This window comes from Peromyscus maniculatus, chromosome 23 (genome assembly GCF_049852395.1).
Source record: "Peromyscus maniculatus bairdii isolate BWxNUB_F1_BW_parent chromosome 23, HU_Pman_BW_mat_3.1, whole genome shotgun sequence".
In the NCBI taxonomy this organism is placed as follows: domain Eukaryota; kingdom Metazoa; phylum Chordata; class Mammalia; order Rodentia; family Cricetidae; genus Peromyscus; species Peromyscus maniculatus.
The window spans coordinates 28,989,684-29,011,199 of NC_134874.1; the positions used below are offsets into that span (position 1 = coordinate 28,989,684).

The following is a 21,516-nucleotide window of genomic DNA, read 5'->3' on the forward strand; positions in this document are numbered from 1 at the left end:
CCGCAGGCTGCGGTCCGTCTGTCTGTCACGTGGGCGTCTGCCCCGTCGCCGCGGGTCTGCGGGTCTGTCGGTCTGTCTGAGTCTGCCACTGGAGTGTGTCTGGGCCCCGCTCCCCGGGGTCTCGGGGTTTGAAGGGAGGGAGCAGGAGGGGAGGTGGCAGCCCGGGGGAGCGGGGAGGGGCGGGGGCGGAGACAGTGGGCGGGCGGGGGCGCCGTGCGGCCCGGAGGGGTGTGTGCGGGGGGCCGGAGGCGGCTGTCACTGTCGGCTCAGCCTGCGCCGGGGAACATTGGCCGCCTCCAGCTCCCGGCGCGGCCCGACCCGGCCCGGCTTGGCCGCCTCAGGTGAGTCTCCCAACCCACCCGGGACCCTCCACCGGCTGGGGACCAATCCGCACCCCGGGGGAACCGGCGATCCTGGGATGATCGGAACCCCCCAAACAGAGATTCCACTGCACCGTCCGCCTCCCGGGGCCTGCCCGGTGGGCCTCCCGCCCCCGCTACATTGCACTCCTCTGAAACTCCCGCTGGCCGCTGCATACTCACTGATGATGCTCTCTGGGCCGCCCGCTGCCTCTGCGTTCTCTTCCTGCAGGGACCCCCTGAAGGCCCATTCCCCACTCTCCTCCAAGTCTGGGGACATTGGAAGACGCCCCCTGTTTGGGGCGGAGCCCAAACTGCGCAGGTTACTGACATCCCGACTGCACCACCCCCCATCCCCAGGGCCGCGACCCTAACGTCCCTGCCCAGCTGAGCCCCTTGCCAGCTCCAGGACCCCCTCCTGCGGAGATTCCGTCTCTGTTTTCTTTCTTTCTTCTTCTTCTTTTTTTTTTTTTTTCTAAAGGGAGGCTCAGCGGAAGCCCCGAGTTATAATTAGCCCCACTCGGGTTTCCTGATTAATCTCCACAACGCCACTATCCCCAGATCCAGGCGACCAAGGCTGGCTGGGTGATGGGTGAACGCCCGGAGGGGTAGTTCCGACCCGGGGAATTTTGATCTCTTGGCTGGAGATGCCGGAACTACAGCAGCTGTTGCCCCCAAAATAGCAACCCCTGCCTTTGCAGCGGGGATCTCCGGAGCTCCGGGAACACGGGAGTCCTGGCTCGCCCTTCAGTCCCCTCTGCGATGCTCACGATCCTTTCAGATCCCCCACACACATCAAGGCACGGGCGGGGAGCGCTGGCCTCTTCTTGGTCTCTACTGCTCCCGGTTGGCAGCGGCGGGCACTGCAATATGGGGATGCACGGGGGCTTGAGTCCTGGGGAGCCCCTCAAGGGGCTGGTGAGCCAATTGCCTGGAGTCAGACGAGAGGGGTGCGGCTGATGAGAAGCGAACGGGTACCAACCGGCTGTACCAGGAAGGAGATGAGGCGGAGCAGGGTGGGGCAAGGTGTGGACCGGACAGGATTTGGGATGCCTACAGGACCTGGGACTCTCAATACCTTGAATGCCCAACCCACTCCCCGAAGGCTTTGGCCAACCCAGGAGAGACTCAGAGCTGTGCTTTCTTACCCTAACCTGCAAGCTCCTGAAGGGCCCCACCCGTCTTTGAGGGCCCCGCCCCTGTCCTGAGGCCTGTACATGGACTGAGGTCTTTCCGACCCTGCGCTCTATGCAAGGGGTCTTAACTCAAGTCACAGAGGCAGGGGAAGGAGGTTCGGGAGGCCTTGGGACTTGCTGGGTAGGGGAGAGTATGTGCTAGCCGGTCTTATCTCAGTCGGCTGCACTTGTTGTGGTATGGGTGTGTCTGTCTGTCTGTCTGATCTTGCGTTCCCTCTGGTTTGTCTGTCGGTGTCTTGTCTCCTAGTTTGACTCCGTTTCTCCGCCCCTTGCCAATCTGCCCCACCCCCACCCCACCCCCTGCAACTCCTCGATAACCCTGGGGCAAAACTGTTACTTAATCTCTCTGCGCCTCCAGCCTTCACTCTTTACCTTTCTCTCTCCCAGCAGACATCGCCTGTCTTGGCAGTCATGAGGCCTTCCCGGTATCCCCTGCACACACCCTCCCTGGCTTCACCACTCCTCCTCCTCCTCCTCTCCCTCCTGGGCGGAGGGGCAGGGGCTGAGGGCCGGGAAGACCCACAGCTGCTGGTGAGGGTTCGAGGGGGCCAGCTGAGGGGCATCCGCCTGAAGGCCCCTGGGGGCCCAGTCTCAGCTTTTCTGGGCATCCCCTTTGCAGAGCCCCCTGTGGGCTCACGTAGGTTTATGCCACCAGAGCCCAAGAGGCCCTGGTCAGGAGTGTTGGATGCTACCGCCTTCCAAAATGTCTGCTACCAATATGTGGATACCCTGTACCCTGGGTTTGAGGGTACTGAGATGTGGAACCCCAACCGAGCGCTGAGTGAAGACTGCCTGTATCTTAACGTGTGGACACCATATCCCAGGCCTACTTCTCCCGCCCCTGTCCTCATCTGGATCTATGGGGGTGGCTTCTACAGCGGAGCATCCTCCTTGGACGTGTATGATGGCCGTTTCCTGGCCCAGGTTGAGGGGACCGTATTGGTATCTATGAACTACCGAGTAGGAACCTTTGGCTTCTTGGCCCTGCCGGGCAGCAGAGAAGCCCCTGGCAATGTAGGCCTGCTGGATCAACGGCTTGCCTTGCAGTGGGTGCAGGAAAATATTGCAGCCTTTGGGGGAAACCCGATGTCGGTGACTCTGTTTGGGGAGAGTGCAGGTGCAGCCTCCGTGGGCATGCACATTCTGTCCCTGCCCAGCCGGAGCCTCTTCCACAGGGCTGTCCTGCAGAGTGGTACACCCAATGGGCCCTGGGCCACCGTGGGTGCAGGAGAGGCCAGGCGCAGGGCCACACTGCTGGCCCGCCTCGTGGGCTGTCCCCCAGGCGGCGCTGGCGGCAACGACACAGAGCTGATAGCCTGCCTGCGATCGCGGCCAGCTCAGGACCTGGTGGACCACGAGTGGCATGTGCTGCCTCAAGAGAGTATCTTCCGATTCTCCTTCGTGCCTGTGGTGGACGGGGACTTCCTCAGTGACACCCCAGAGGCCCTCATCAATGCCGGAGATTTTCAAGACCTGCAGGTGACTAAGGGTTGACTAGACTCTTCTGGGTTTCATCCATTCCTCCCCTTCCCCCGAGACCCAAGCATGAGGGCTTACTGCAGATCCACTGTTAGAGGTCCAAGTTTGTGGGTCCCAAGGTCAGTCCCTCCCTGTGGAGGGTTCAGATCCCATAGTGGTTGCTGGGCAAGAAAAGAAACTATGGGTATATTTTTTTCTTTCTCTCCGTTCCCTGCTCTCTGCTCCACGTAATTCTGGCTCTGTAATGGTTCGTCTGTCTGGCTGTCTGTTTGTTCATCTGTTTCTGCCTGTCTATCATCTCTCCATCCTTTCCCCCATCCCCAACTATCCTCAGGTGCTGGTGGGTGTGGTGAAGGACGAGGGCTCCTACTTTCTGGTTTACGGGGTCCCAGGCTTCAGCAAAGACAATGAATCTCTCATCAGCCGGGCCCAGTTCCTGGCTGGGGTGCGGATCGGTGTACCCCAAGCAAGTGACCTGGCGGCCGAGGCTGTGGTCCTACATTATACAGACTGGCTGCATCCTGAGGACCCTGCCCACCTGAGGGATGCCATGAGTGCAGTGGTAGGCGACCACAACGTTGTATGCCCCGTGGCCCAGCTGGCTGGGCGACTGGCTGCCCAAGGGGCCCGGGTCTATGCCTACGTCTTTGAACACCGTGCCTCCACATTGACTTGGCCCCTCTGGATGGGGGTGCCCCATGGCTATGAAATCGAGTTCATCTTTGGGCTCCCCCTGGACCCTTCACTGAACTACACCATGGAGGAGAGAATCTTTGCTCAGCGACTTATGAAATACTGGACCAATTTTGCCCGCACAGGGTCAGTGGTATTGGAGTGGGGACATCCTCCGGGGCTCCAGGGGAGAGGGGTGCTGTGGATGATAGTGGAAAGAAGAGAAACATCCACAAAGGAAAGGGGATGGAGAGAAAGCCAACGGTGATGTGGAGAGCAGGCAGGCAGGATGGGGAGTCCTTATGAGATGGAAACAGAGCTGGGCACCTTTAATCCCAGCACTCAGGAGACAGAGGACCGTCCACTCTATATATCGAGGTCCAGGCTACCTGGAACTCATAGTGAGGTCCTGTTGCGGGAGGGGTTGGGGCGAGTGCTGGAAGTATGGCTTAGTGGTAAAAGGCTAAGGTTATATACGAGGCCATCCCCGGCACTGCAAAAGTTAGCAAGGTGATTGGCAGGATGGTTCAAAACAGGTGGAAGGGGTTGTTGTGCAAGCCGCATTACCTGAGCCGGATCCCTGGAACCCACATAAAGGGGGAAGGCGAGAACTGACTCCATAAATTTACCCTGACTTCCATATCCTCTCTCTCTCTCTCTCTCTCTCTCTCTCTCTCTCTCTCTCTCTCTCTCACACACACACACACACACACACACACACACACCACCATCATCATCATCATTTTAAAAAATATTAAAGACGAGACAGAGAAAGGCAATAGAGGATTGGGGGTGTAGCCTGGTTGGTAAAGTACTTACTTGCCTAGCAGGCACAAACCCTTGAGTGCACCAGATTTTCTGTCACTTTGTAGTAAAGATGATGTTTGTAGAAACAGGACTGCACCTACCCACACAGCTAAATGCACAATCCTAGAATTCGTATTTTATTTTGAAATACGGTCTCACTATGTATCCCCGGCTGACTTGGAATTCTCCATGTGGATCAGGCTGGCCTCAAACTCACAGAAATTCACCTGCCTCTTGAGGCCTCCCGGGTGCTGGGATTAAAAGTTTGTGGTGCCACGCCCAGCTAGAAACTATTATATATATATATATATATATATATATATATATATATATATATATATATATGAAAAGAGAAAGTAAAAATGGAACAAGAAAACAAAGAGAAGTGGAGAAAGAGACAGCGAAGTCCGGGGGGGGGGGGGAACGGGACACCCCTTGGTGTCCCGTGTCTGTAATCCCTGCGCTCTGGGAAACTGAGGCAGCATTGCGGGATTGAGTTACACAGCGACACGCGCACACACGCAGATGGAGCTAGATAGACGCAGATGGAGCTAGATAGACGGCTGACTGACTGGATTGGGTAGGGAGAAGAGGGGGAAGGGAGGGGAGGGTTTCTCCACGGAGTTGAAGAGGGTCTGGAGTCAGGAAGAGACCAACGATTTCATTCCTTATCCCTCTGGGCAGGCTGAGATTTCCCTTTCCTTCCGCAGGGACCCCAATGACCCTCGAGACTCCAAGTCCCCACAGTGGCCACCGTACACCACTGGAGCGCAGCAATATGTGAGCCTAAACCTGAAGCCGTTGGAGGTGCGGCGGGGGCTGCGCGCCCAGACCTGCGCCTTCTGGAATCGCTTTCTCCCCAAATTGCTCAGCGCCACCGGTAGGGGCGGTGTCGGGGGGCAGGGGACGGACGAGGCGGCAAGGGTTGGAAGGAGGGGAGACAAAAGGGGTGCAAAGACAGGGTGTAATCCCTCTCTTCTCCACCTCCCCTAGCCACGGAGGCTCCCTGCACCTGCCCAAGCCCCGCCCACGGGGAGGCTGCCCCGAGGCCCAGGCCAGACTTATCCCTGTCCCTCCTCCTTCTCTTGCTTTTCCTCCTCCACTCGCGGCTTCCGTGGCTGTGACTACAGTCTCTTCCCCCTCTGGCCTCAGAGGACACTTTAGTATGTGGCTGGGAGGAAAAAAAGAGGCCCCTCTCAGGGATACAGCGCCCCACTCCCTTCTCAAGCGGAGACGAGCTAGACAGACTCAGGGATCTACACACCATTGTTTAAAGCGAAAATTCAAAAACCAGTTTTCTTTTTTAATGTAAAATTATCATTTGCAAGTTGAGCCTGATATTGAGGGGGGGAAGGACCCGGGGCTAGACAGAGCCAGCTAACGGGGCTTATAACCGCCAACCATCTCTGTATCTTCTCTCCCCCCCCCCAACCCATGGACCCTCCTCCCATTCCGATCCTGTCCGTCCCCTCCATCTTCCGGTCATTGCTCTCCTCCTCTCTCCTTCCTGCCGCCCTTCTCCTCCACCTCTGCTCTCATTCTCCGGATCATCATCATCCACTGTTCTCTTTCCACCACACCATTCGGCCTCCTACGTGGCGTGCGTGGCGGCGCCCTGGACGGCCCCTCTCGCTGTCCGACCTGCTGGGTTTCCTCCTCCCGCTCTCGCGGGGCGCCCCGGCTGCAGACACGCTGGACGAGGCGGAGCGCCAGTGGAAGGCCGAGTTCCACCGCTGGAGCTCCTACATGGTGCACTGGAAGAACCAGTTCGACCACTACAGCAAGCAGGAGCGCTGCTCAGACCTGTGACCGGGGACCTCAGGTCCCGCCGCCCTGCCCCAGCCCCTAGCTGTATATACACTATTTATTTAAGGGCTGGGATATAACACAACCGAGCCCCAGGCCCTGCACACCCCGTCCCGACTCCCCCACCAGGGGCTCCCCATCTTCTGCATGTCTGGGGCCGAGCCCCCCTCCCCGCGGTGCCTTCGCCCCTCTGGGCCGCCAATAAACTGTTACAGCCACTAGAGTATGTGCGACTGGCGGGAAGTCGGGGCGGGGACCGAGTCTCCGGGACGCGGGGAACAGGAGCCCCGGGATTGGCGCACACTGCTGCACCTTGCCCGCAGCATCCGGCGGAAGCAAGTCCTGGACCCGCCCCCCTTGGGCGGAGCTTGCGAGTGCGGAGCAAGTCGTGCTCGCTCGCGCCTCTCCGAAGGCTCGGAAGTCGTTGTCTACTTGGGGCGCCCCTCCTGCTTCGTGCTTCGGCTCGGTGAGGGTTCCCCGGGCCCGCGCGCTCACCCTGCCCGCAGCTAGCCCCAGAAAAGACCGGGAACCCGGAACTCGCCCCGCCTCGGTGACGGCTGCCCCACTGAGCGCCCTGGAGCTGCTGAGAGACGTGCACCTGGGCCTGGCGCTGCCCTGCCGGGGTCCCGCCCGCCTGGCCCTGCTCTCGGGCCACTACCTGTACTATCACTACGGCTGCGACGGCCTGGATGACCGCGGCTGGGGATGCGGCTACCGCACCCTGCAGACACTGTGCTCCTGGCCGGAGGGCCAGTCCTCGGGCGTGCCTGGGCTGGCAGCCATACAGGCTGCCCTGGAGGACATGGGCGACAAGCCCCCCGGGTTCCGGGGCTCTCGGGATTGGATCGGCTGTGTAGAGGCCAGCCTCTGCCTTGAGCACTTCGGAGGACCTCAGGGACGCCTGTGCCACGTGCCCCGTGGAGCCGGACTTGTGGGAGAACTGGAGCGGCTCTATTCCCACTTCCTGGAGGGCGGCGGCCCAGTAATGGTGGGAGGGGACGCAGACGCTCAGTCCAAAGCCTTGCTGGGAGTCTGCGAGGGGCCAGGGAGGGACACCTATGTACTGACACTGGACCCACACTACTGGGGCACTCCGAAGAGCCGTAGTCAACTGCAAGCCGCTGGGTGGGTGGGCTGGCGAACGGTAAGCAGCGTCTTTGATTCCAATTCCTTCTACAACCTGTGCTTGACCAGACGTACCTGATCAACGCACCCAGCCTGCACTGTGGGACAGGCACCTGTTACTTCTCACAGGTGCCCAGCAGACAAGTCTTTTCCAGCACCAAAAATCTGGGACAGGGGCAATGACACAGGCAGGTGGATCTGAGTTCAGAGCCAGCCTGAAATTCTAGGCAAGGCAGGGTTACAGAGAAAGACACTGTTCTCAAAATAACAAACTGGTATAATTCAGCTCACTATGGTCCAGCCTGTGTCTGGGAAAAGGCGTACCACACAGTTAAGAGACACTACTGAAGTGCTTTTACTAGCAGGAAAAATAACGTACAAAACAATTCTCAGCTGATGGGGTAAAGTAGTCGGGTACAGATGGTAATGATGTAAAGAGAGGGCAAGTGGACGGCTCAAAAGAAATCAACGTCATCTGGGGCATCCAGGTCCCGGTACTCCACTATGGCCCTCGGGTCTCCTCGAACCATCCTGTGAAATAAAGGAGTGTGATGGGACACAAGTGTGATGAGACCCAAGTGTGATGGGACACAAGTCCCTGGGCAGAGGAGGGGAAGAAGCCTGGGTCCCTCTCCTTTCAGGCTCACCTGTTCCGCGGTTTCCCAGGATATCCTCCTTGGCCTCGAAACGCATCATAGTTCCCGCGGCCGGCACCATATGGAGCATGGGGGTATGGAGGCCCTCCTGTTGGGACTGCAGGGCGGACAGCACCAGCTATGAGAAAGACCCGGGTTGAACTAGAAACTGACCTCAACCTCAGCCTAGCTAAGCTGTGTAGCCCCCCACCAACCAAGCCCCTACATCGCCTTTCCACTCACCTCCATAGCCCAAGATGGGAGGCCGGGGCTGACCATACGGCATCAAACCCTGGGGCGTCTGGTGTGGGTAGGGAAGTCCTGGGGTCAGGCCTGGGGGGAGTACAGCAGGAACAGGAACATGAATTACTGCGGGGGAGGAAAGGGGTGACGGATTCTAGGAATGGGGCCTGGGGATTGGTGGGTAGGCTGCTTCTCAAGGACTAAGGAGCCCAAGAAGAGATGGGCAACCCCATGGATCGTATCTTACTCTGGGCGGGGCCGGGGGGCTGAGCTGGCTTGATCTCGGGCAAAGCAGGGCGCTTGGCGTCCGTGAGGAAGTTGTTAAAAAACGCCACCTCCTTCTTCACCTCTTCGATCTTCTCCGCGTGCTTGTTGAAGATGTGTTTGCGCACAAACTCCGGGCCCTGGGGGAAGAGGGCGAGGACAGAGGACGCTGCAGGCCCTTCCCTCCGACCCCCCCCTGGAAGGTCACAGGCCTCCTCCAGTCCTTTGGGGGTCCTGCTGCCCCGAGGCCACCTCCCAGTCCACCCACCAATTAATTCTCTTCACATCCCAGACCTTGAATTTCTTGCCACTGAGAGGACATAGCCACTTATCCTTGCCCAGTTCCTGCGTGTTGGAGGTGACAAACTTCTCTACTTCCTGCTCGGGGTCTTTGCGACCCATCTTCTGGGCCTCTTCTTCAGAAAGGGATTCGCGCACACTCAGCAGTGGGGTCAGTTTCTCCTCAAACGTCTTCTGCCACTCCATCACTGTGTGGGGGACAGGGCAGGATGAGAGGGGGCTGGAAGCAGGGGTGAGGAGGGACAGAAGACAGACTTGGGGGAGCTGGAGTGTACCTTCTCCGTGGCTGATCCGGTTGGGAGGCATGGGCCCCCGGACGTGGATTATGCCGCAGCGGTTAGGCATCTCGTCCTCATTGGGGTACTCACAAGTGTTGTAATAATCCAGAGAATGCACAATGCGCAGATAGAGGAGGAGTTTATCTAAGACCTGAGGGAGGGACACACAAGGTCACGACTCAGCCCTGCACCTCTCGGCCATTCTACCCCAGGTGGTCAGAACCGGCACCTTGATCAGCTTCTCATCCCTCTCCACATTGATCTCTGCTGGGTTGCCTTCCTTGGGAGGCTCCTCAGGAGGGGGCCCTCCACTGCTCCCCAGAAGCTCCTCCTCCTCGGCACTCACTTCCTCAATCAGGTAGTCAGTGATGTTCTTCAGGATGGGGTTTTGCGAGGGCAGACTCTAACAGGGATGAGACGGACAATGAGGCAGAGCAATCAACCCAGAAACTGAGACACGGGGAGGTGCCTCCTACCACTCGCCACAACCCTAGGCTCTTCCTTCCTGGCCCAGAATGACTGCGCTGCTGTTGGGAGCTGGGGGAGACACCACCCAGAGGGGCAAATAAGGGAGGTTGTGGGTGGGACCCAGGGGTCATGAAAATAAGGAAGTGAGGTAGGTCAGATGGCAGGTCAGGGGTAGTGAGTTATCTCGGTTGTTCGTCAGTCACAGACTCAACTCCTGTTCTACAATTTACCCCATTCCCACTACTGAACTGGGGGGGGGGGGGCACTGGAAACAAGCCCCGTGAGTCACTGACTGTGGGCGCGGGAGGTGTCCCGGGCTCCGAGGCCCAGAGCTGGGTCCTGTCATCCAGGGTGTGGATCAGCTTGGCGGCTAGTTTGATGTCATTGCGCACTATCTGTTTGTGCTGTGTGATGCCGTTGATGTTGCGGACACGCCGGGTCAGGTCTCTGTTCACACCAGGACTCAGTTCACACTCGCGGAGCTGTAGGGACACAATCAACAAGCTGGCCAACCACTACCCCTGAGGACTGGGCCCTATCTATAACCTTGGTGGTTAAACCCAAACTCCCCAGGGACGGGGACCCGAGGGGTCACAGCCCCACAGCTTCTCAGACAGTGAAGCAAGGTGAACCTTCATGGCTACACGTGGTCATGGGAGGGGTGGACAGGCAGGGCCTGGCCATGCTCCCTGCAGCCCGGGCCCAGCACTTACTCGGATGTTCTGCAGGTTCCAACATATCTCTTTAATGTTAACACTGCGGTCAAAAGTCACCCAGCCACGGCGAAAAAACCTACAGGAGAAAGCCTGTCAGCACAGTCCTGGATGGAGCCAAGGACCCACTGCCTCGTCTCCTCGCACCATCCCAAGGTGTCCAGCTCCTCACCTCCTCTCGGGCTGGGGCTCTGACAGTGCCACTCGCATAAAGCCTGGGTATCTTTTACAAAGCTGCAGGAACCAAGGAAAGAGAAGCCAGTGACTCCCTCCTCATCTCCACTCTTTAGAACCTAAAGAAGTAGCCTTCACCCCAGCACCCCAGAACCACAATGCACACCAAACTATGGCAAAGGCAGCCTCACCCCAACCCCGCTGTCCCACTCACAGAGATGATCTCTGCCCTGGAGATGTTGGGGGCGATGTTGCGCATGAAGAGCGAGCAGGTCTTGTGCAGGGGCCGGGGCTTACACTCCAGCCCGGCAGCGGCGGCGGCTGCAGCCGCATCCTTAGGTTTCTCCCTCTCCTCCTCCTTGGGCTTCTCCTTCTCCTTAAGTGCTTCTTCTGCGCAGGAGAGAGAGGAACTGGTATGGGGTTCTTTACTTGGGTGGAGCAGCAGTCACAGCAGGCATCACCCCACAGAACCCCTTCCCACCAGACTGTCTGCAGCACGCTCTCTCTGACCCCCCACACCCCCACGCAGTAAAACAAAGGAGCGCACCAGCCTCCTCCTTCTCCTCCTCGGCTTGCCCACTCTCCGACTCCGACTCGGACTCGGACACGCTGCCCTCATCGAAGCTGTCGTCACCGCTGTGCTTCCGGTTCCGCTTCTTGCTCTGTAGGAGCGGGAGCCGGTCAGTCAAGACCCCCGGGATCCGCCCACACCCCGGCCTCACCACACACCTCACCTTTTTGGGTTCCTTCTCAGTCTCTTCTTTCTTCTCCTCCTTGTCCCCGTCGGCCTCAGACTTCTTGGTCTTGTCGTCATTAGGACTGTCATTTTCAGCCTGCAGGAAGACAGTCTGAGAACGCCGACCTCTCCTGGGGCCGCTGCTGCACCAGGACCCCCAGACCCCCATCCCCAGGTGGAGGCTCCAGCTCCCTCAGCCCGCCTTGCTCGCTCGTTCGTGACCTGTTTGCCCTCTTCTTTCTTCTCCTCCTTGTCGTTGACCTTGCGCTCTCCGTCCCCCGGGCCTGCTCCAACACGGCCCTCCTCTTTCTTGCTGGCCTCCCCAGTCTTGCCCGCCTGTTCCTCCTCTTCCTCCTGCTCCAGGATTCGGAGATCATTCTCCGTGCCGCCTTCCATCTTAATGACAGCTACAACAAAACAAGCAGCAGAGGTCACGACCCACAAACTCGGGCCTCCACGCCCAGCCCAGCCCAGCCCAGCCCCCCCGGCCGCTAAGGCCACACCTGCATCTAACATCTTCACAATGGCGTCAGCTTTGTCTATGTCCAGGAGAAGGTTATCAAACCAGCCGCTCTCCATGAGGGACAGAAACACCTTCAGTCGGTTCTGCAGGGCCCCCCGGGCCTCCTGCCGACGCTTTCCCACCTCATCAGGGTGGTACTTGGATCGGAACCTGAGGAGGAAGCAGCAGCAGGGTGGGAGAAACAGCAGTTACCACAGGCCCAGGCCAGGCTGTGGGGAGGGGCCCAAGGAAGGCGGGGCCGAGCCTCTCACACCCACAGGAGGTCATCACATCAACAAAGGGGTGCACTAAAACCACCCAACAGCCAGAGGAGCCAGAGGTCATGCTCTGGAAAGATCTGGGGGAGCACCAGAACTGGGAGCTGTGAGGAGGACCGTGGCTCTGGTCAGGCCAGGCTCGGGAGGGCAGCTCTCCCCTGTGGGAAGCACTAGTGTGGGAGCCGCTCCACTCCCAACGCCTCCGAGGAAAGCTACGTGAGCAGGAGCCCCGAGACCTCCCTCTCCTGGCCAAGCCCAGCCGAGGTTCCCGCCAACTCCCTCCACCCCAGGTGGAGCCAGAAGGAGACCTGAAGTGGACCAGATAGAAAAGCCAAAAGGCAGGACACCTTTCTTCCCTGGTGGGAGGAGAAGGCAGGGAAGGGGCAGGAGAGAGCGAAGGTGAGTGAGGCCAAGTGCCCGCACAGCCTCGGATAGGCCCGTGGGAGAGAAGAGGGCTGGAGGGTCAGGGTTCGGGGGAGTGTGAAAAGGAAAACGTTTCAATAGGCCTCTGAGGGTAGGAGGAAACCAAAGCAGAAGCAATTGGGGTATGAGAAAAAGAGAAATGGGGGAATGTAAGGAGGGCCCAGAAATCTAAAACAAAGACAGACTAAGGGTTAAGAAGACAAAACAGGAAGTGTTGAGCAGAGAGAAGGACAGGGACAGAGGAAGATGAGGTTCATGAGGGTCCAAAGACACACAGGGCAGGCAGTCAGAGGGGCACACGAGGACAGGACAGGACAGGCTGAGCAGAGAGGAAGGCCGCAGGCGTCACCTCCAGGATCTTTACCTTGGCTGCTTGGTCAAACAGAGCTCAAGATTTAACTAGTGGCGCCCAGGGCCCATGCTGGCTGGCGGGCTGCCCGCTGGCTCCTGGCTGGGGTGACCGGCCTAGACGCCCCGCCCCCGCGGGCCTCCGCGGTGGGGGCCCTGACTGACTAGCTGCCTAAGCAATACATTCAGCTAGACCACTGCATTGTGCACAGCGGTGCCCTGCCTGTCTGCCTGGCCGGGCCCCGCCGCTCTGCCCAGGGGCTCATGTATGGGCTGGGTATGGTGGGGGTGGGTTTGCTCCGAGCTCCGTCGATGAGCGGGTGTAGTTCCCAGTTCTGGCTCTTTTCAAGGAGGAGGAGCAGAAAGAGGATGAGGAGGAGGAGCAGGAGAGGGGAAAAGATGGTTGATTAAAATTAAAACATCCACATAAGGAAAAAAAACTCAAATTCTTTTTCTGTCAAACGACCCTGAGATCTTGGCTGTTCCTGTCTGGCTTCACTGGTTGCCACACTGGGTCCTGGTGACTGGGGACGACAATGACCCACACCAACACGAGGGTCGCAGTCTTTGCGCTGCCCCAAGAGGCTAAGGAGCTCTGGTCAGCTGCCTGGAAGTGTCCCAGCGGAGAAGGGAGATGGTGGGGTCCCACCAGCCAACACTCTCCCTCCCCTCCCCCACTCCCAGGAAGTGCCATGTGGGGAGACTGGAGGAGGACAGGGCTGCAGCTCCTCCAGCCAGACCAGAGAGAGGGGCCGGGGTGGGGGTGGGGGGCAGACAAGCAGGGGCACTCACCACTCCTCGTCCTTATGAGCCAGGAAGAAGTCCTGCATCTGCTGCCTTCTGAAGTCGAGCTTGTAGTCATTGTAGCGCTTGACTGCCTCGGTCTCATCCACAGAGTCATCCAGGGACAGGAGGAACTCTTTAAAGGACTTCATTATGGGTGGCGGCACCCCCAAGTCAATCTCCGCAATGCTGCCCAGCCTGGGGGGAGGGGGAGGGGAGGCTTGCTTGTGAGGGGAAGTGGAGCCGAGGTAGTCAGACACCCCGTCCTTTGCCCACACGCCCAGCACCCCAAGCAGTAAGTGCTACACCTCACAGGCACCCACGACCCAGCTAGCCCTCTCTAGGAGTCCCGAAACCTGGAAATTCCCTTCTCCCCAGAACCCCGGCTTTACCTGGCCTGGATAGGCAGGACGTGGTGCTGCATGATGTGGACGTCTGGGTGGCCCCAGGGCTGGGGGGGGCCGTAGGTTGGTCCCCCACCCCCCCCAGCATAGGGCATGTCATAGCCACTGTGGTATGGGTCAGAGCTGTGCTCATCCCTGAGGGTGGGGGACACAAAAGTCAGACACAGAAAGACCCAGACCATCTCTCCAGAACACGGACAGGGAAGAGGAGGACACACGTAGGACAGAGTCTCTCACCCAAGGGATAAAGGGACAAAGCACGCTGGTGCGTGGGACAACCAGCTTTCAGCAGCAAGAGAGGAGGGTTGAGGAAAGGGATGCCACCTCACCAGTCTCTCCGCATGCGCTTTTGTGGAGGGCTAAGTTCGTGGCGAGGGGGAGAGAAACGCTCCCTTCTGTTCCGGTCATAGTCTCGATATTCACCCCGACTGCGGCGCTCACGACCACGGTCCCACTCTCTGGAAGTAAGAACAAATCACAATAGTAAAGACGGCAGCTAGGATGGAGATGTGGATGCATTGGTAGAAGGCCTGTCTAGAACACACAGGCCTAGCCGAGAGTGGTGGCCTTCCACCTACCTCAAAACCACCCGTTAATACCCATTTCTTTATAGCTAGTGCTTCCTGAGTTCGCTCCACACGGAGCCGGGCCGCGGCCCCAGGCCTGCCGCCCTGTCCAATAACTTGAGGCGGCGTCCCTAAACTGCATAGGCTTCCCATGAACTCACTCTGTACACTCGGCCGAACCTGAAATGGAGATCCTTCTGCCTCCGTTTCAAGAGATGAGATTATAAGCTTCTACACAAGGTACTTAGGGAGGAGCACTGTCCTCATCGAGGTCTGGCTTAGAAGAGCCTCTATAGTGATAAGATGGGAGGAAGACAACCGTCCCCACACACGCATGTATTATCATGTAAGGAAACACTTCAATGGCTGTTTCAGATAATGTGGGTTATGCTTCTGGCTTCCACACAAAGTTAACAGAATCATGCTATGCTGGCAGAGATCTCAAACTCTTAAACTCAAGCAATCCTCCTGTCTCAACCTTTCAAGCAGCTGGGCCAGGGAGTTTTTTTTTTTTTTTGGGGGGGGAGTATTTATTTATCTTTTAGACAGGGTCTTTCTATGTAGTCCTTCCTGGCTGTCCAAGAACTCACTATGTAGATCAGGCTAGCCTCAAACTCAGACATCCTCCAGTGCCTGACTCCTGGGATTAATTAAAGGTGTGAGCCACCTTGTCCAGTTCTCTTTTTGTTTTTTGAGACAGAATCTCAAAATCTGTAGTCATGGCTGGCCAGAATTCTCTCCTTAGACCGGGATTGTCTCCAACGTGCACAAACCCTCCTGCATTTGCCTCAGGGGTGTGATACAGGTGTGAGCTCTCTCCTTGAAGAGGCAGTTTAAGAGTGAGTGGAAGCAAGCGAGGTCTAATTCTAACACTCGGCGAATGGAGGCAGCTATCTAGTACACCAAAGCAAACTGAGCTACATAACACCCTATCTCAACATTAGTCGGACTGTTTCACCAAAACCACACCAGCAGGCTAGGGCTGTAGCTCAGTGGTAAAACACTTGCCTAGAGTGTTCAATGCCCTTCTGTTCATTGTGCTACCAGCTCTTTGAGCAGTTCCTGCTGGTTCTCACTATATAGTATAAGATGCATTTCACAGGGTATGGGGGCACAAGCCTTCAATCTCAGCACTTGGGAGGCAGAGGCAGAGGCAGAAGCAGGTGGATCTCTGAGTTCCAAGGCCAGCCTGGTCTACAAAGTGAGTTCCAGGACAGCCAGGGCTACAGAGAAACCCTGTCTCAAAAAACAAACAAGATATATTTCATAAAAGACTGCTCATCTCAGAACAGTCTGAACACTAGGACTCTGTCAAGCTCATACTGATAGATACAAGTTTTCCAAACTCTGTTTCTATCAGCAAGTTCCATTAGCAACAAATATTGACAGCGTTCTTCTAAGTAACAACTTCACTTCCTCTCCCTCACAAGTCTGCTCCACTAAGGAAGGGTGAAGCCCCAGTGTTGACCCCGCTCAAGTAGAATGGCACCTTCAGGCTCCCTGGCCAACCACACAACTGCTCTTGCCCAAGGCTGCAGCCACCCCACAGCACACACACACAGCACAGTGCTCTGTTATGCACACTTCTCATCCATCACTCATCCTGAAAACCAAACCAGAAACAAAGACTCAACTTCTATGGGGCCACTAACTGATGTGCTTTCTTCGAGCTGGCATCCTTGTCCTGAGCTCTGTGCCAAGGCACCTGAGGCTTTAAGCAGCACTCCTGAAGCACCGCTAACAAAGGCAGCAATGTGTCCAGACAGTTTGGGAACCACTACACCAAGTCTGTGTCTGAACTGTGTCGTGCCTACTGACCTCAAGCTGTTCCCATCACCTGTGCTTAGGGAATTCCCTAGAGATCCAGCTAAGTTGGTTCTCCCCAACACTACACTTACGCCTTGAACACTATCTGCTCCTTAGAACCTGGTTCCTCTGCAATGATGAACCATTTCTGTAAGAAGCTAGAACATTCTACTCTGTTCTAGCTTCTTACAGGCATCAGGCACAGCATAAATACAGGTAAGATAAAACACTCAAACATTTTTTTAAAAAAAATTCTTGCTGGTGGTGGTGGCACATGCCTTTTAATCCCAGCACTGGGAAAGCAGAGGCGGCTGAGACTACATAGAGACCCTGTCTCAAAAAAAAAAAAAAAGATAAGCTGGGTGGTGGTGGCGGCGCATGCTTTTAATCCCAGCACTCAGAAGGCAGAGCCAGGCGGATCTCTGTGAGTTCGTGGCCAGCCTGGTCTACATAGCCAGTTCCAGGACAGGCACCAAAACTACATGGAGAAACCTTGTCTCAAGAAAAAAAAAAAAAAAAAAAAAAAAAAAAGACAAAACAAGCAAGCAAACAAATAAATAAATGATGCAATTTACAAGTAGTAAAATACCTAAGTACTCCCTGGACTGGGGGCGTAACTGGGCTCAGTTACAGTACCCAGCAAGTACAAAGCCCTGGGTCCCATCCCAGGCACAGCTTAAACAAGGATGTGGTGGTGCATGCCTGGAATCCCAGCACTGGGGAAGGCAGACAGAAGCTGAATGTCATCCCCAGCTACCCAAAAAGTTCCAGGCCAACAGGGCTATAGGAAACTCCATCTTTCCAATGGAAAGAAGGGAGGGAAAAAAAAGGAAAGAAATGCCAACTCCTGATGCCCGAACAAAGACTGATTTTCCCACTCAAACTTTTCTTCCTAACGCTTCGATCTGTTTATTCGTCCTTACTGTTCCGGTTTGAGATGGGGGTCTGTGGCCTTAGGCCTGCATGAAAGATGCAGTGGCCCATCCAACCAGCTGGGTTGGGCTCCCCGTCCACCCCTACTTCTGGCTGTCGCTTTGATCTTAAAGGCCTCTCAAAATCTGAGACAACGGTGAATAGATTGAATCACAGAAAAAAAAAACAAAAACGGTCCAATGGTGGATTACATCCTAACAACATTTTATAAGGGAAAAAGCAATGCAAACATAAGGTGGGACGGAATAACACCTCGGAGCGGAAAGGTTGTGTCTGGGGGGCGGGGTACGTTAATGCTGCCTCACCGGTCATTCCAATCGTCCCCTCGCCGTCTCTCATCTCTCTCCCGGGAACGGTCATAGTCGCTGCGCTCTCTTCGAAACTTGTCCCTGCGCCTCCGGTCGTACTCGTCATCGCTGTCCCCCATAGCGCTGTCAGAGGAGGCCTGGGGCCCGGCGGCGGGTGGACAAGGTGGTGATGAGCCAGGGCCAGAGGAGGGGCAGGCCCCCGGGGGCAGCGCGCCCGCCTCCCTCCCGCCGAGGCCGGCCTGCCATCCCGGGCTGGGCGCTCGCTCCGACAGTTTCCCTGTCCCCGGGGGTTCCCCCTCGTCCACCCGCGACGCCCCCGGGCACGGTCCTCTCCGGCCGGTCCCGCCACCCGGGCCTTTCCGTCCCCTCCCCCACCTGGCAGCGGCCGGGGCCGTTGGGAGCGCGCGCCGGCGGGCTTGTTTTCCGGGCGGACCGGAACGCGCGACGACGGGGTCGCAAGGAGGGCTGGACGGGGACGCGGGGATTCTCGGGCCCGGAGGCCGAGGAGAGGCGAGAGGGAGACGGCGGAGGGTGAGGGGGGCCCCGCGCGGACCGTGCGCCACCCCCGGAGCCCGGCTTCTAACTAAAAGAAGCCCCCGGCCAAACTAAAACTAAGAGAGGAGAACAAGGGAATGATGGGAAGAGGGTGGAGACGCGAAATCTCGCGCGGTTTTACGACAAGAATCGCTCAGAGCGCTAGGAGCTACGGAAGCTGAGCGGGACCAAGCCTGGCCTCCTGAACGTGGTCCTTCCTTTTGAACACGAGGAGGGTGGAGATGGAGAGTTTCGCTGCCCACTAACGTCTCCTGGGTCGGAGCTAGTTTGCATCCAGAGGTGGCGTTGCAAGAGCCCTGGGCTGGGGCACTTTTTGACCTCTCCAGGGGTGGATTTGCCCTCTCCTCGCGCTGTGGATGGGTTTGAGGACTGTGGGTGTCTAGGGAATAATGCATAGAAGCAACCATTTTAAAGGCATCGCCTCCCACCATTTTCTTCTTCCGCAGAAACCCACAGTATGTGCTACCTGCAAAACGCATCCTTCCTGCTTTTCTTGGACAGAGGCGCCTAATAGTACAAACCGTGCAAATCTCAGTTTTAATGCCCATTACTTTAATGGGAAGCAGTATGTAGCAGTCTGGAAACTACCGGGATCCAGTGGCTCCCAGTTGAAACGCATAATTCCCCAAGATAACACTAAGCCCTTCTCAATGAATAAAATACCAAGCTAAAGAATGGAGCATGCAACAGCCTTGCTCCCAGCAAGAAAATCCCAACATGTAAAAAGGTGTCTTTACGCCGGCTGTGGTGGTGCACGCCTTTAATCCCAGCACTCCGGAGGCAGAGCCAGGGGGTTCTCGGTGAGTTCAGGCCCCTGTCTCCAAAAAAAAAAAAAAGAGTGTCTTTACAACAAGGGGCATTTAAAAATTTAGTACAGTCATGTTGGCACAGCCCTGCGACCCCAGCTACTGAGGAAGTTGAAGCAGGAGAATCACAAATTCAAGGGCTGCAGAATGAGTTCAAAGCCAGCCTGGACAATTTAGTGAAACCATGTCTCAAAAGCACTTTCCAAAAAGGTCTGGAAAGATGGTTCAGTGGTTAAGAGCACTTCCTGCTCTTGCAGTGAGCCAGAGTTTGATTCACAGCATCCATTATGTGTGGTGGCTCACAGGCTGTTAACTCCAGTTCCTGGGGAGCTGATGACCTCTTGTGGACTACAAGGGCACTATGCTCAAATGTACATATACCCACACATACACACTACACACACATTTGTGTAGCCCTGGCTATCCTGGAACACCCTCTGAAGACCTCTGCCTCCCAAGTGCTGGGATTAAAGACGTGTGCCACCCCACCCAGCTCATCCACACATAATTTAAGAAAAGGGAAGCAACTGGGCCGTGGTGGCCCACACCTTTAATCCCAGCACTCGGGAGGCAGAGGCAGGCCTGAGCTACAGAGCAAGATCCAGGAAAGGCACAAAGCTACACAGAAAAACCCTATCTTGAAAAACCAAAAAAGAAAGAAAAAGAAAAGAGAAACAGTGGTATATATAGCTCAAAGATAGAATGCTTGCCTACCAAATGAAAAGACCTAGGTTTAGGATGTAAGAAACCAAGGAGAGGAGGCTAGGGGTACAGTTCAGTGGTAGGGCATTTGTTTAGCCTGGGATGCATTAGAATCTGTCCTTTATAAAGGTAACTTGTCAGACCCTAAGAAGGACAGAGGGATCACCCTGGGAAGGGGAAATAGATAAGATCTCCTGGGTAAACTGGGGGGGGGGGGGGTAGAGAGGAGGGGATGAGGGATGAGAACATGAGGAATCAGGATGGTTAAGTTAGGGGAGAGGTGGAGAGGGAGAGCAATGGAAGAGATGGGGTTAGGGAGAAACCTGGTGCAGTGAAACTCCCAGGAATCCACAATCGACCCCAGCTAAGAGTCCTATGGAGCCGGGCTGTGGTGGCGCACACCTTTAATCCCAGCACTCTGGGAGGCAGAGGCAGGCGAATCTCTGAGTTTGAGTCCAGCCTGGTCTACAGAGTGAGATCCAGGACAGCCAGGACTACACAGAGAAACCCTGTCTCGAAAAACAAACAAAAAGACTCCTAGCAACAGTGCCTGATCTGGTTTTTCCTGTGAATACCCTCATTGTCATCATAGAACCTTCATCCCGTAACTGACAGAAGCAGCTGCAGAGATCCACAGCCAAGCACTGGGCTGACCGCTGCGAGTCCAGATGGAGAGAGGGAGGAGGGATAATATGAGCAAGGAGGGTCCGGATCATGGCGGGGAAAACCCACAGAGAAAGCTGACCTCACTCGTGGGAGCTCGCGGACTCTGGACCGACAGCTAGGGAGCCTGCATTGGACTGAGCTAGACCCTCGGCATGTGGGTGACAGTTGTGCGGCTTGGTCTGTTTGTGGGGCCCCTAGCAGTGGGACCAGGACCTGTCCCTGGCTCATGAACTGGCTTTTGGGAACCTATTCCCTATGGTGGGTTGCCTCGCTCGGCCTTGATGCAGGGGAGAGGAGCTTGGTCCTGCCTCAACTGGATATGCCACGCTTTGTTGACTCCCATGAGAGGCCTTAACCTTTCTGAATGGAGACAGAGGAGGAGTAGATGGGGAGGGGGGAGGTGGGGGAACGAGAGGAGAGGAGGGAGGAGAAACTGTGCTTGGTATGTAAAATAAATAAAAAGCTTTGTTTTGTTTTGTTTTGTTTTGTTTTGTTTTGTTTTAAAAAGTACCTCATCTGGCTTTAGACTATGCCATGGCATCATGGTTAAATGCACCACGAAGGTCAGCATCACTGGTAAGCACAGGACCTGCTCTAATGATGCCCTCTGGAAAGTAGCAAAGAAAACTGAAATCAGCTAGCATGTCAAGTACATCGGCTCCTTCTGGGGCAAGACCAAGGTGAAGAAGCAGGCCATTAGCATCTGGCACTGCGTTCCTGCATGAGAACCATGGCTGGTGGGACCTGGACCTGCAGCACCCTGTGGAGGTCAGTCAAGTCGGCCATCGGAAGACCAAAGGAATCGAAAGACCAGTAGAAATGGAGTCATTTGAGAAATCCCTAGCCTACAATAAATGGGTTAATTTATGATGTAACAACAACGAAAGCATAGGTTTGCAGCCGGGCAGTGGTGGCGCACGCCTTTAATCCCAGCACTCGGGAAGCAGAGGCAGTCAGATCTCCGCGAGTTCGAGGCCAGCCTGGGCTACAAAGAGAGTTCCAAGACAGCCGGAGTTATACAGAGAAACACTATCTAGAAAAACCAAATAAACACATAAATAAAGTACAGGACATCGTTCGTTTTCGGCACTATCTCACTATGTAGCCCTCACTGGCCTGGAACTCACTATGCAGTGCAGGCTGGCCTTGAACTCAGAGATCCGCCGGCCTCTGCCTCCCAA

At 56.3% G+C, this 21,516-nt stretch overlaps 3 protein-coding genes across 12 annotated transcripts; 2 read left to right on the top strand and 1 right to left on the bottom strand.

Moving 5' to 3' along the window:
* The first annotated feature begins 223 nt into the window (after positions 1-223).
* Ache (acetylcholinesterase (Yt blood group)) lies at positions 224-8,006 on the top strand. Of its 5 annotated transcripts, none has more exons than XM_006971247.3 (5): positions 224-341; positions 1,946-3,034; positions 3,369-3,853; positions 5,224-5,393; positions 6,201-8,006. In XM_006971247.3, the coding sequence occupies exons 2-5, from the start codon at positions 1,967-1,969 to the stop codon at positions 6,320-6,322; spliced, it is 1,845 nt and encodes a 614-aa protein (XP_006971309.1). In that variant the 5' UTR covers positions 224-341; positions 1,946-1,966; the 3' UTR covers positions 6,323-8,006. The 5 variants fall into 5 exon arrangements, with proteins under 5 accessions (XP_006971309.1, XP_076416975.1, XP_015857177.1 ...); XM_076560860.1 differs by having other exon boundaries at positions 232-341; positions 5,507-6,537; XM_016001691.3 differs by having other exon boundaries at positions 237-341; positions 1,943-3,034.
* Positions 6,531-7,734, top strand: Ufsp1 (UFM1 specific peptidase 1; the record flags this gene model as incomplete). The annotated part of the gene is made up of 1 exon (XM_016001817.3): positions 6,531-7,734. A coding segment is annotated over one exon (993 nt), but the record flags the coding sequence as incomplete, so codon positions are not given.
* On the bottom strand, positions 7,776-18,274 carry Srrt (serrate, RNA effector molecule). Of its 6 annotated transcripts, none has more exons than XM_006971244.4 (20): positions 17,982-18,274; positions 17,604-17,743; positions 14,323-14,451; positions 13,982-14,128; positions 13,599-13,787; positions 11,759-11,928; positions 11,478-11,662; positions 11,254-11,352; positions 11,067-11,181; positions 10,734-10,909; positions 10,518-10,579; positions 10,346-10,424; positions 9,926-10,114; positions 9,394-9,567; positions 9,162-9,315; positions 8,881-9,074; positions 8,570-8,726; positions 8,323-8,412; positions 8,092-8,218; positions 7,776-7,975 (listed from the first exon to the last, which is right to left on the bottom strand). In XM_006971244.4, the coding sequence occupies exons 2-20, from the start codon at positions 17,723-17,725 to the stop codon at positions 7,900-7,902; spliced, it is 2,634 nt and encodes an 877-aa protein (XP_006971306.1). In that variant the 5' UTR covers positions 17,726-17,743; positions 17,982-18,274; the 3' UTR covers positions 7,776-7,899. The 6 variants fall into 6 exon arrangements, with proteins under 6 accessions (XP_006971306.1, XP_006971308.1, XP_076416972.1 ...); XM_006971246.4 differs by having other exon boundaries at positions 8,092-8,197; positions 17,982-18,185; XM_076560857.1 differs by having other exon boundaries at positions 8,323-8,448; positions 17,982-18,185.
* Positions 18,275-21,516: the final 3,242 nt, after the last annotated feature.

Coding starts and splice junctions, on each gene's coding strand:
- Ache (XM_076560860.1), top strand. CDS start 1,967: ATGAGGCCTTCCCGGTATCCCCTGCACACACCCTCCCTGGCTTCACCA. Junction 3,854..5,223: donor ACCAATTTTGCCCGCACAGG/GTCAGTGGTATT, acceptor TTCCTTCCGCAG/GGACCCCAATGACCCTCGAG. Junction 5,394..5,506: donor CAAATTGCTCAGCGCCACCG/GTAGGGGCGGTG, acceptor CACCTCCCCTAG/CCACGGAGGCTCCCTGCACC.
- Srrt (XM_076560857.1), bottom strand. CDS start 17,725: ATGGGGGACAGCGATGACGAGTACGACCGGAGGCGCAGGGACAAGTTT. Junction 11,663..11,758: donor TGTGAAGATGTTAGATGCAG/GTGTGGCCTTAG, acceptor GTTTTGTTGTAG/CTGTCATTAAGATGGAAGGC. Junction 9,568..9,925: donor GGACACCTCCCGCGCCCACA/GTCAGTGACTCA, acceptor CATCCCTGTTAG/AGTCTGCCCTCGCAAAACCC.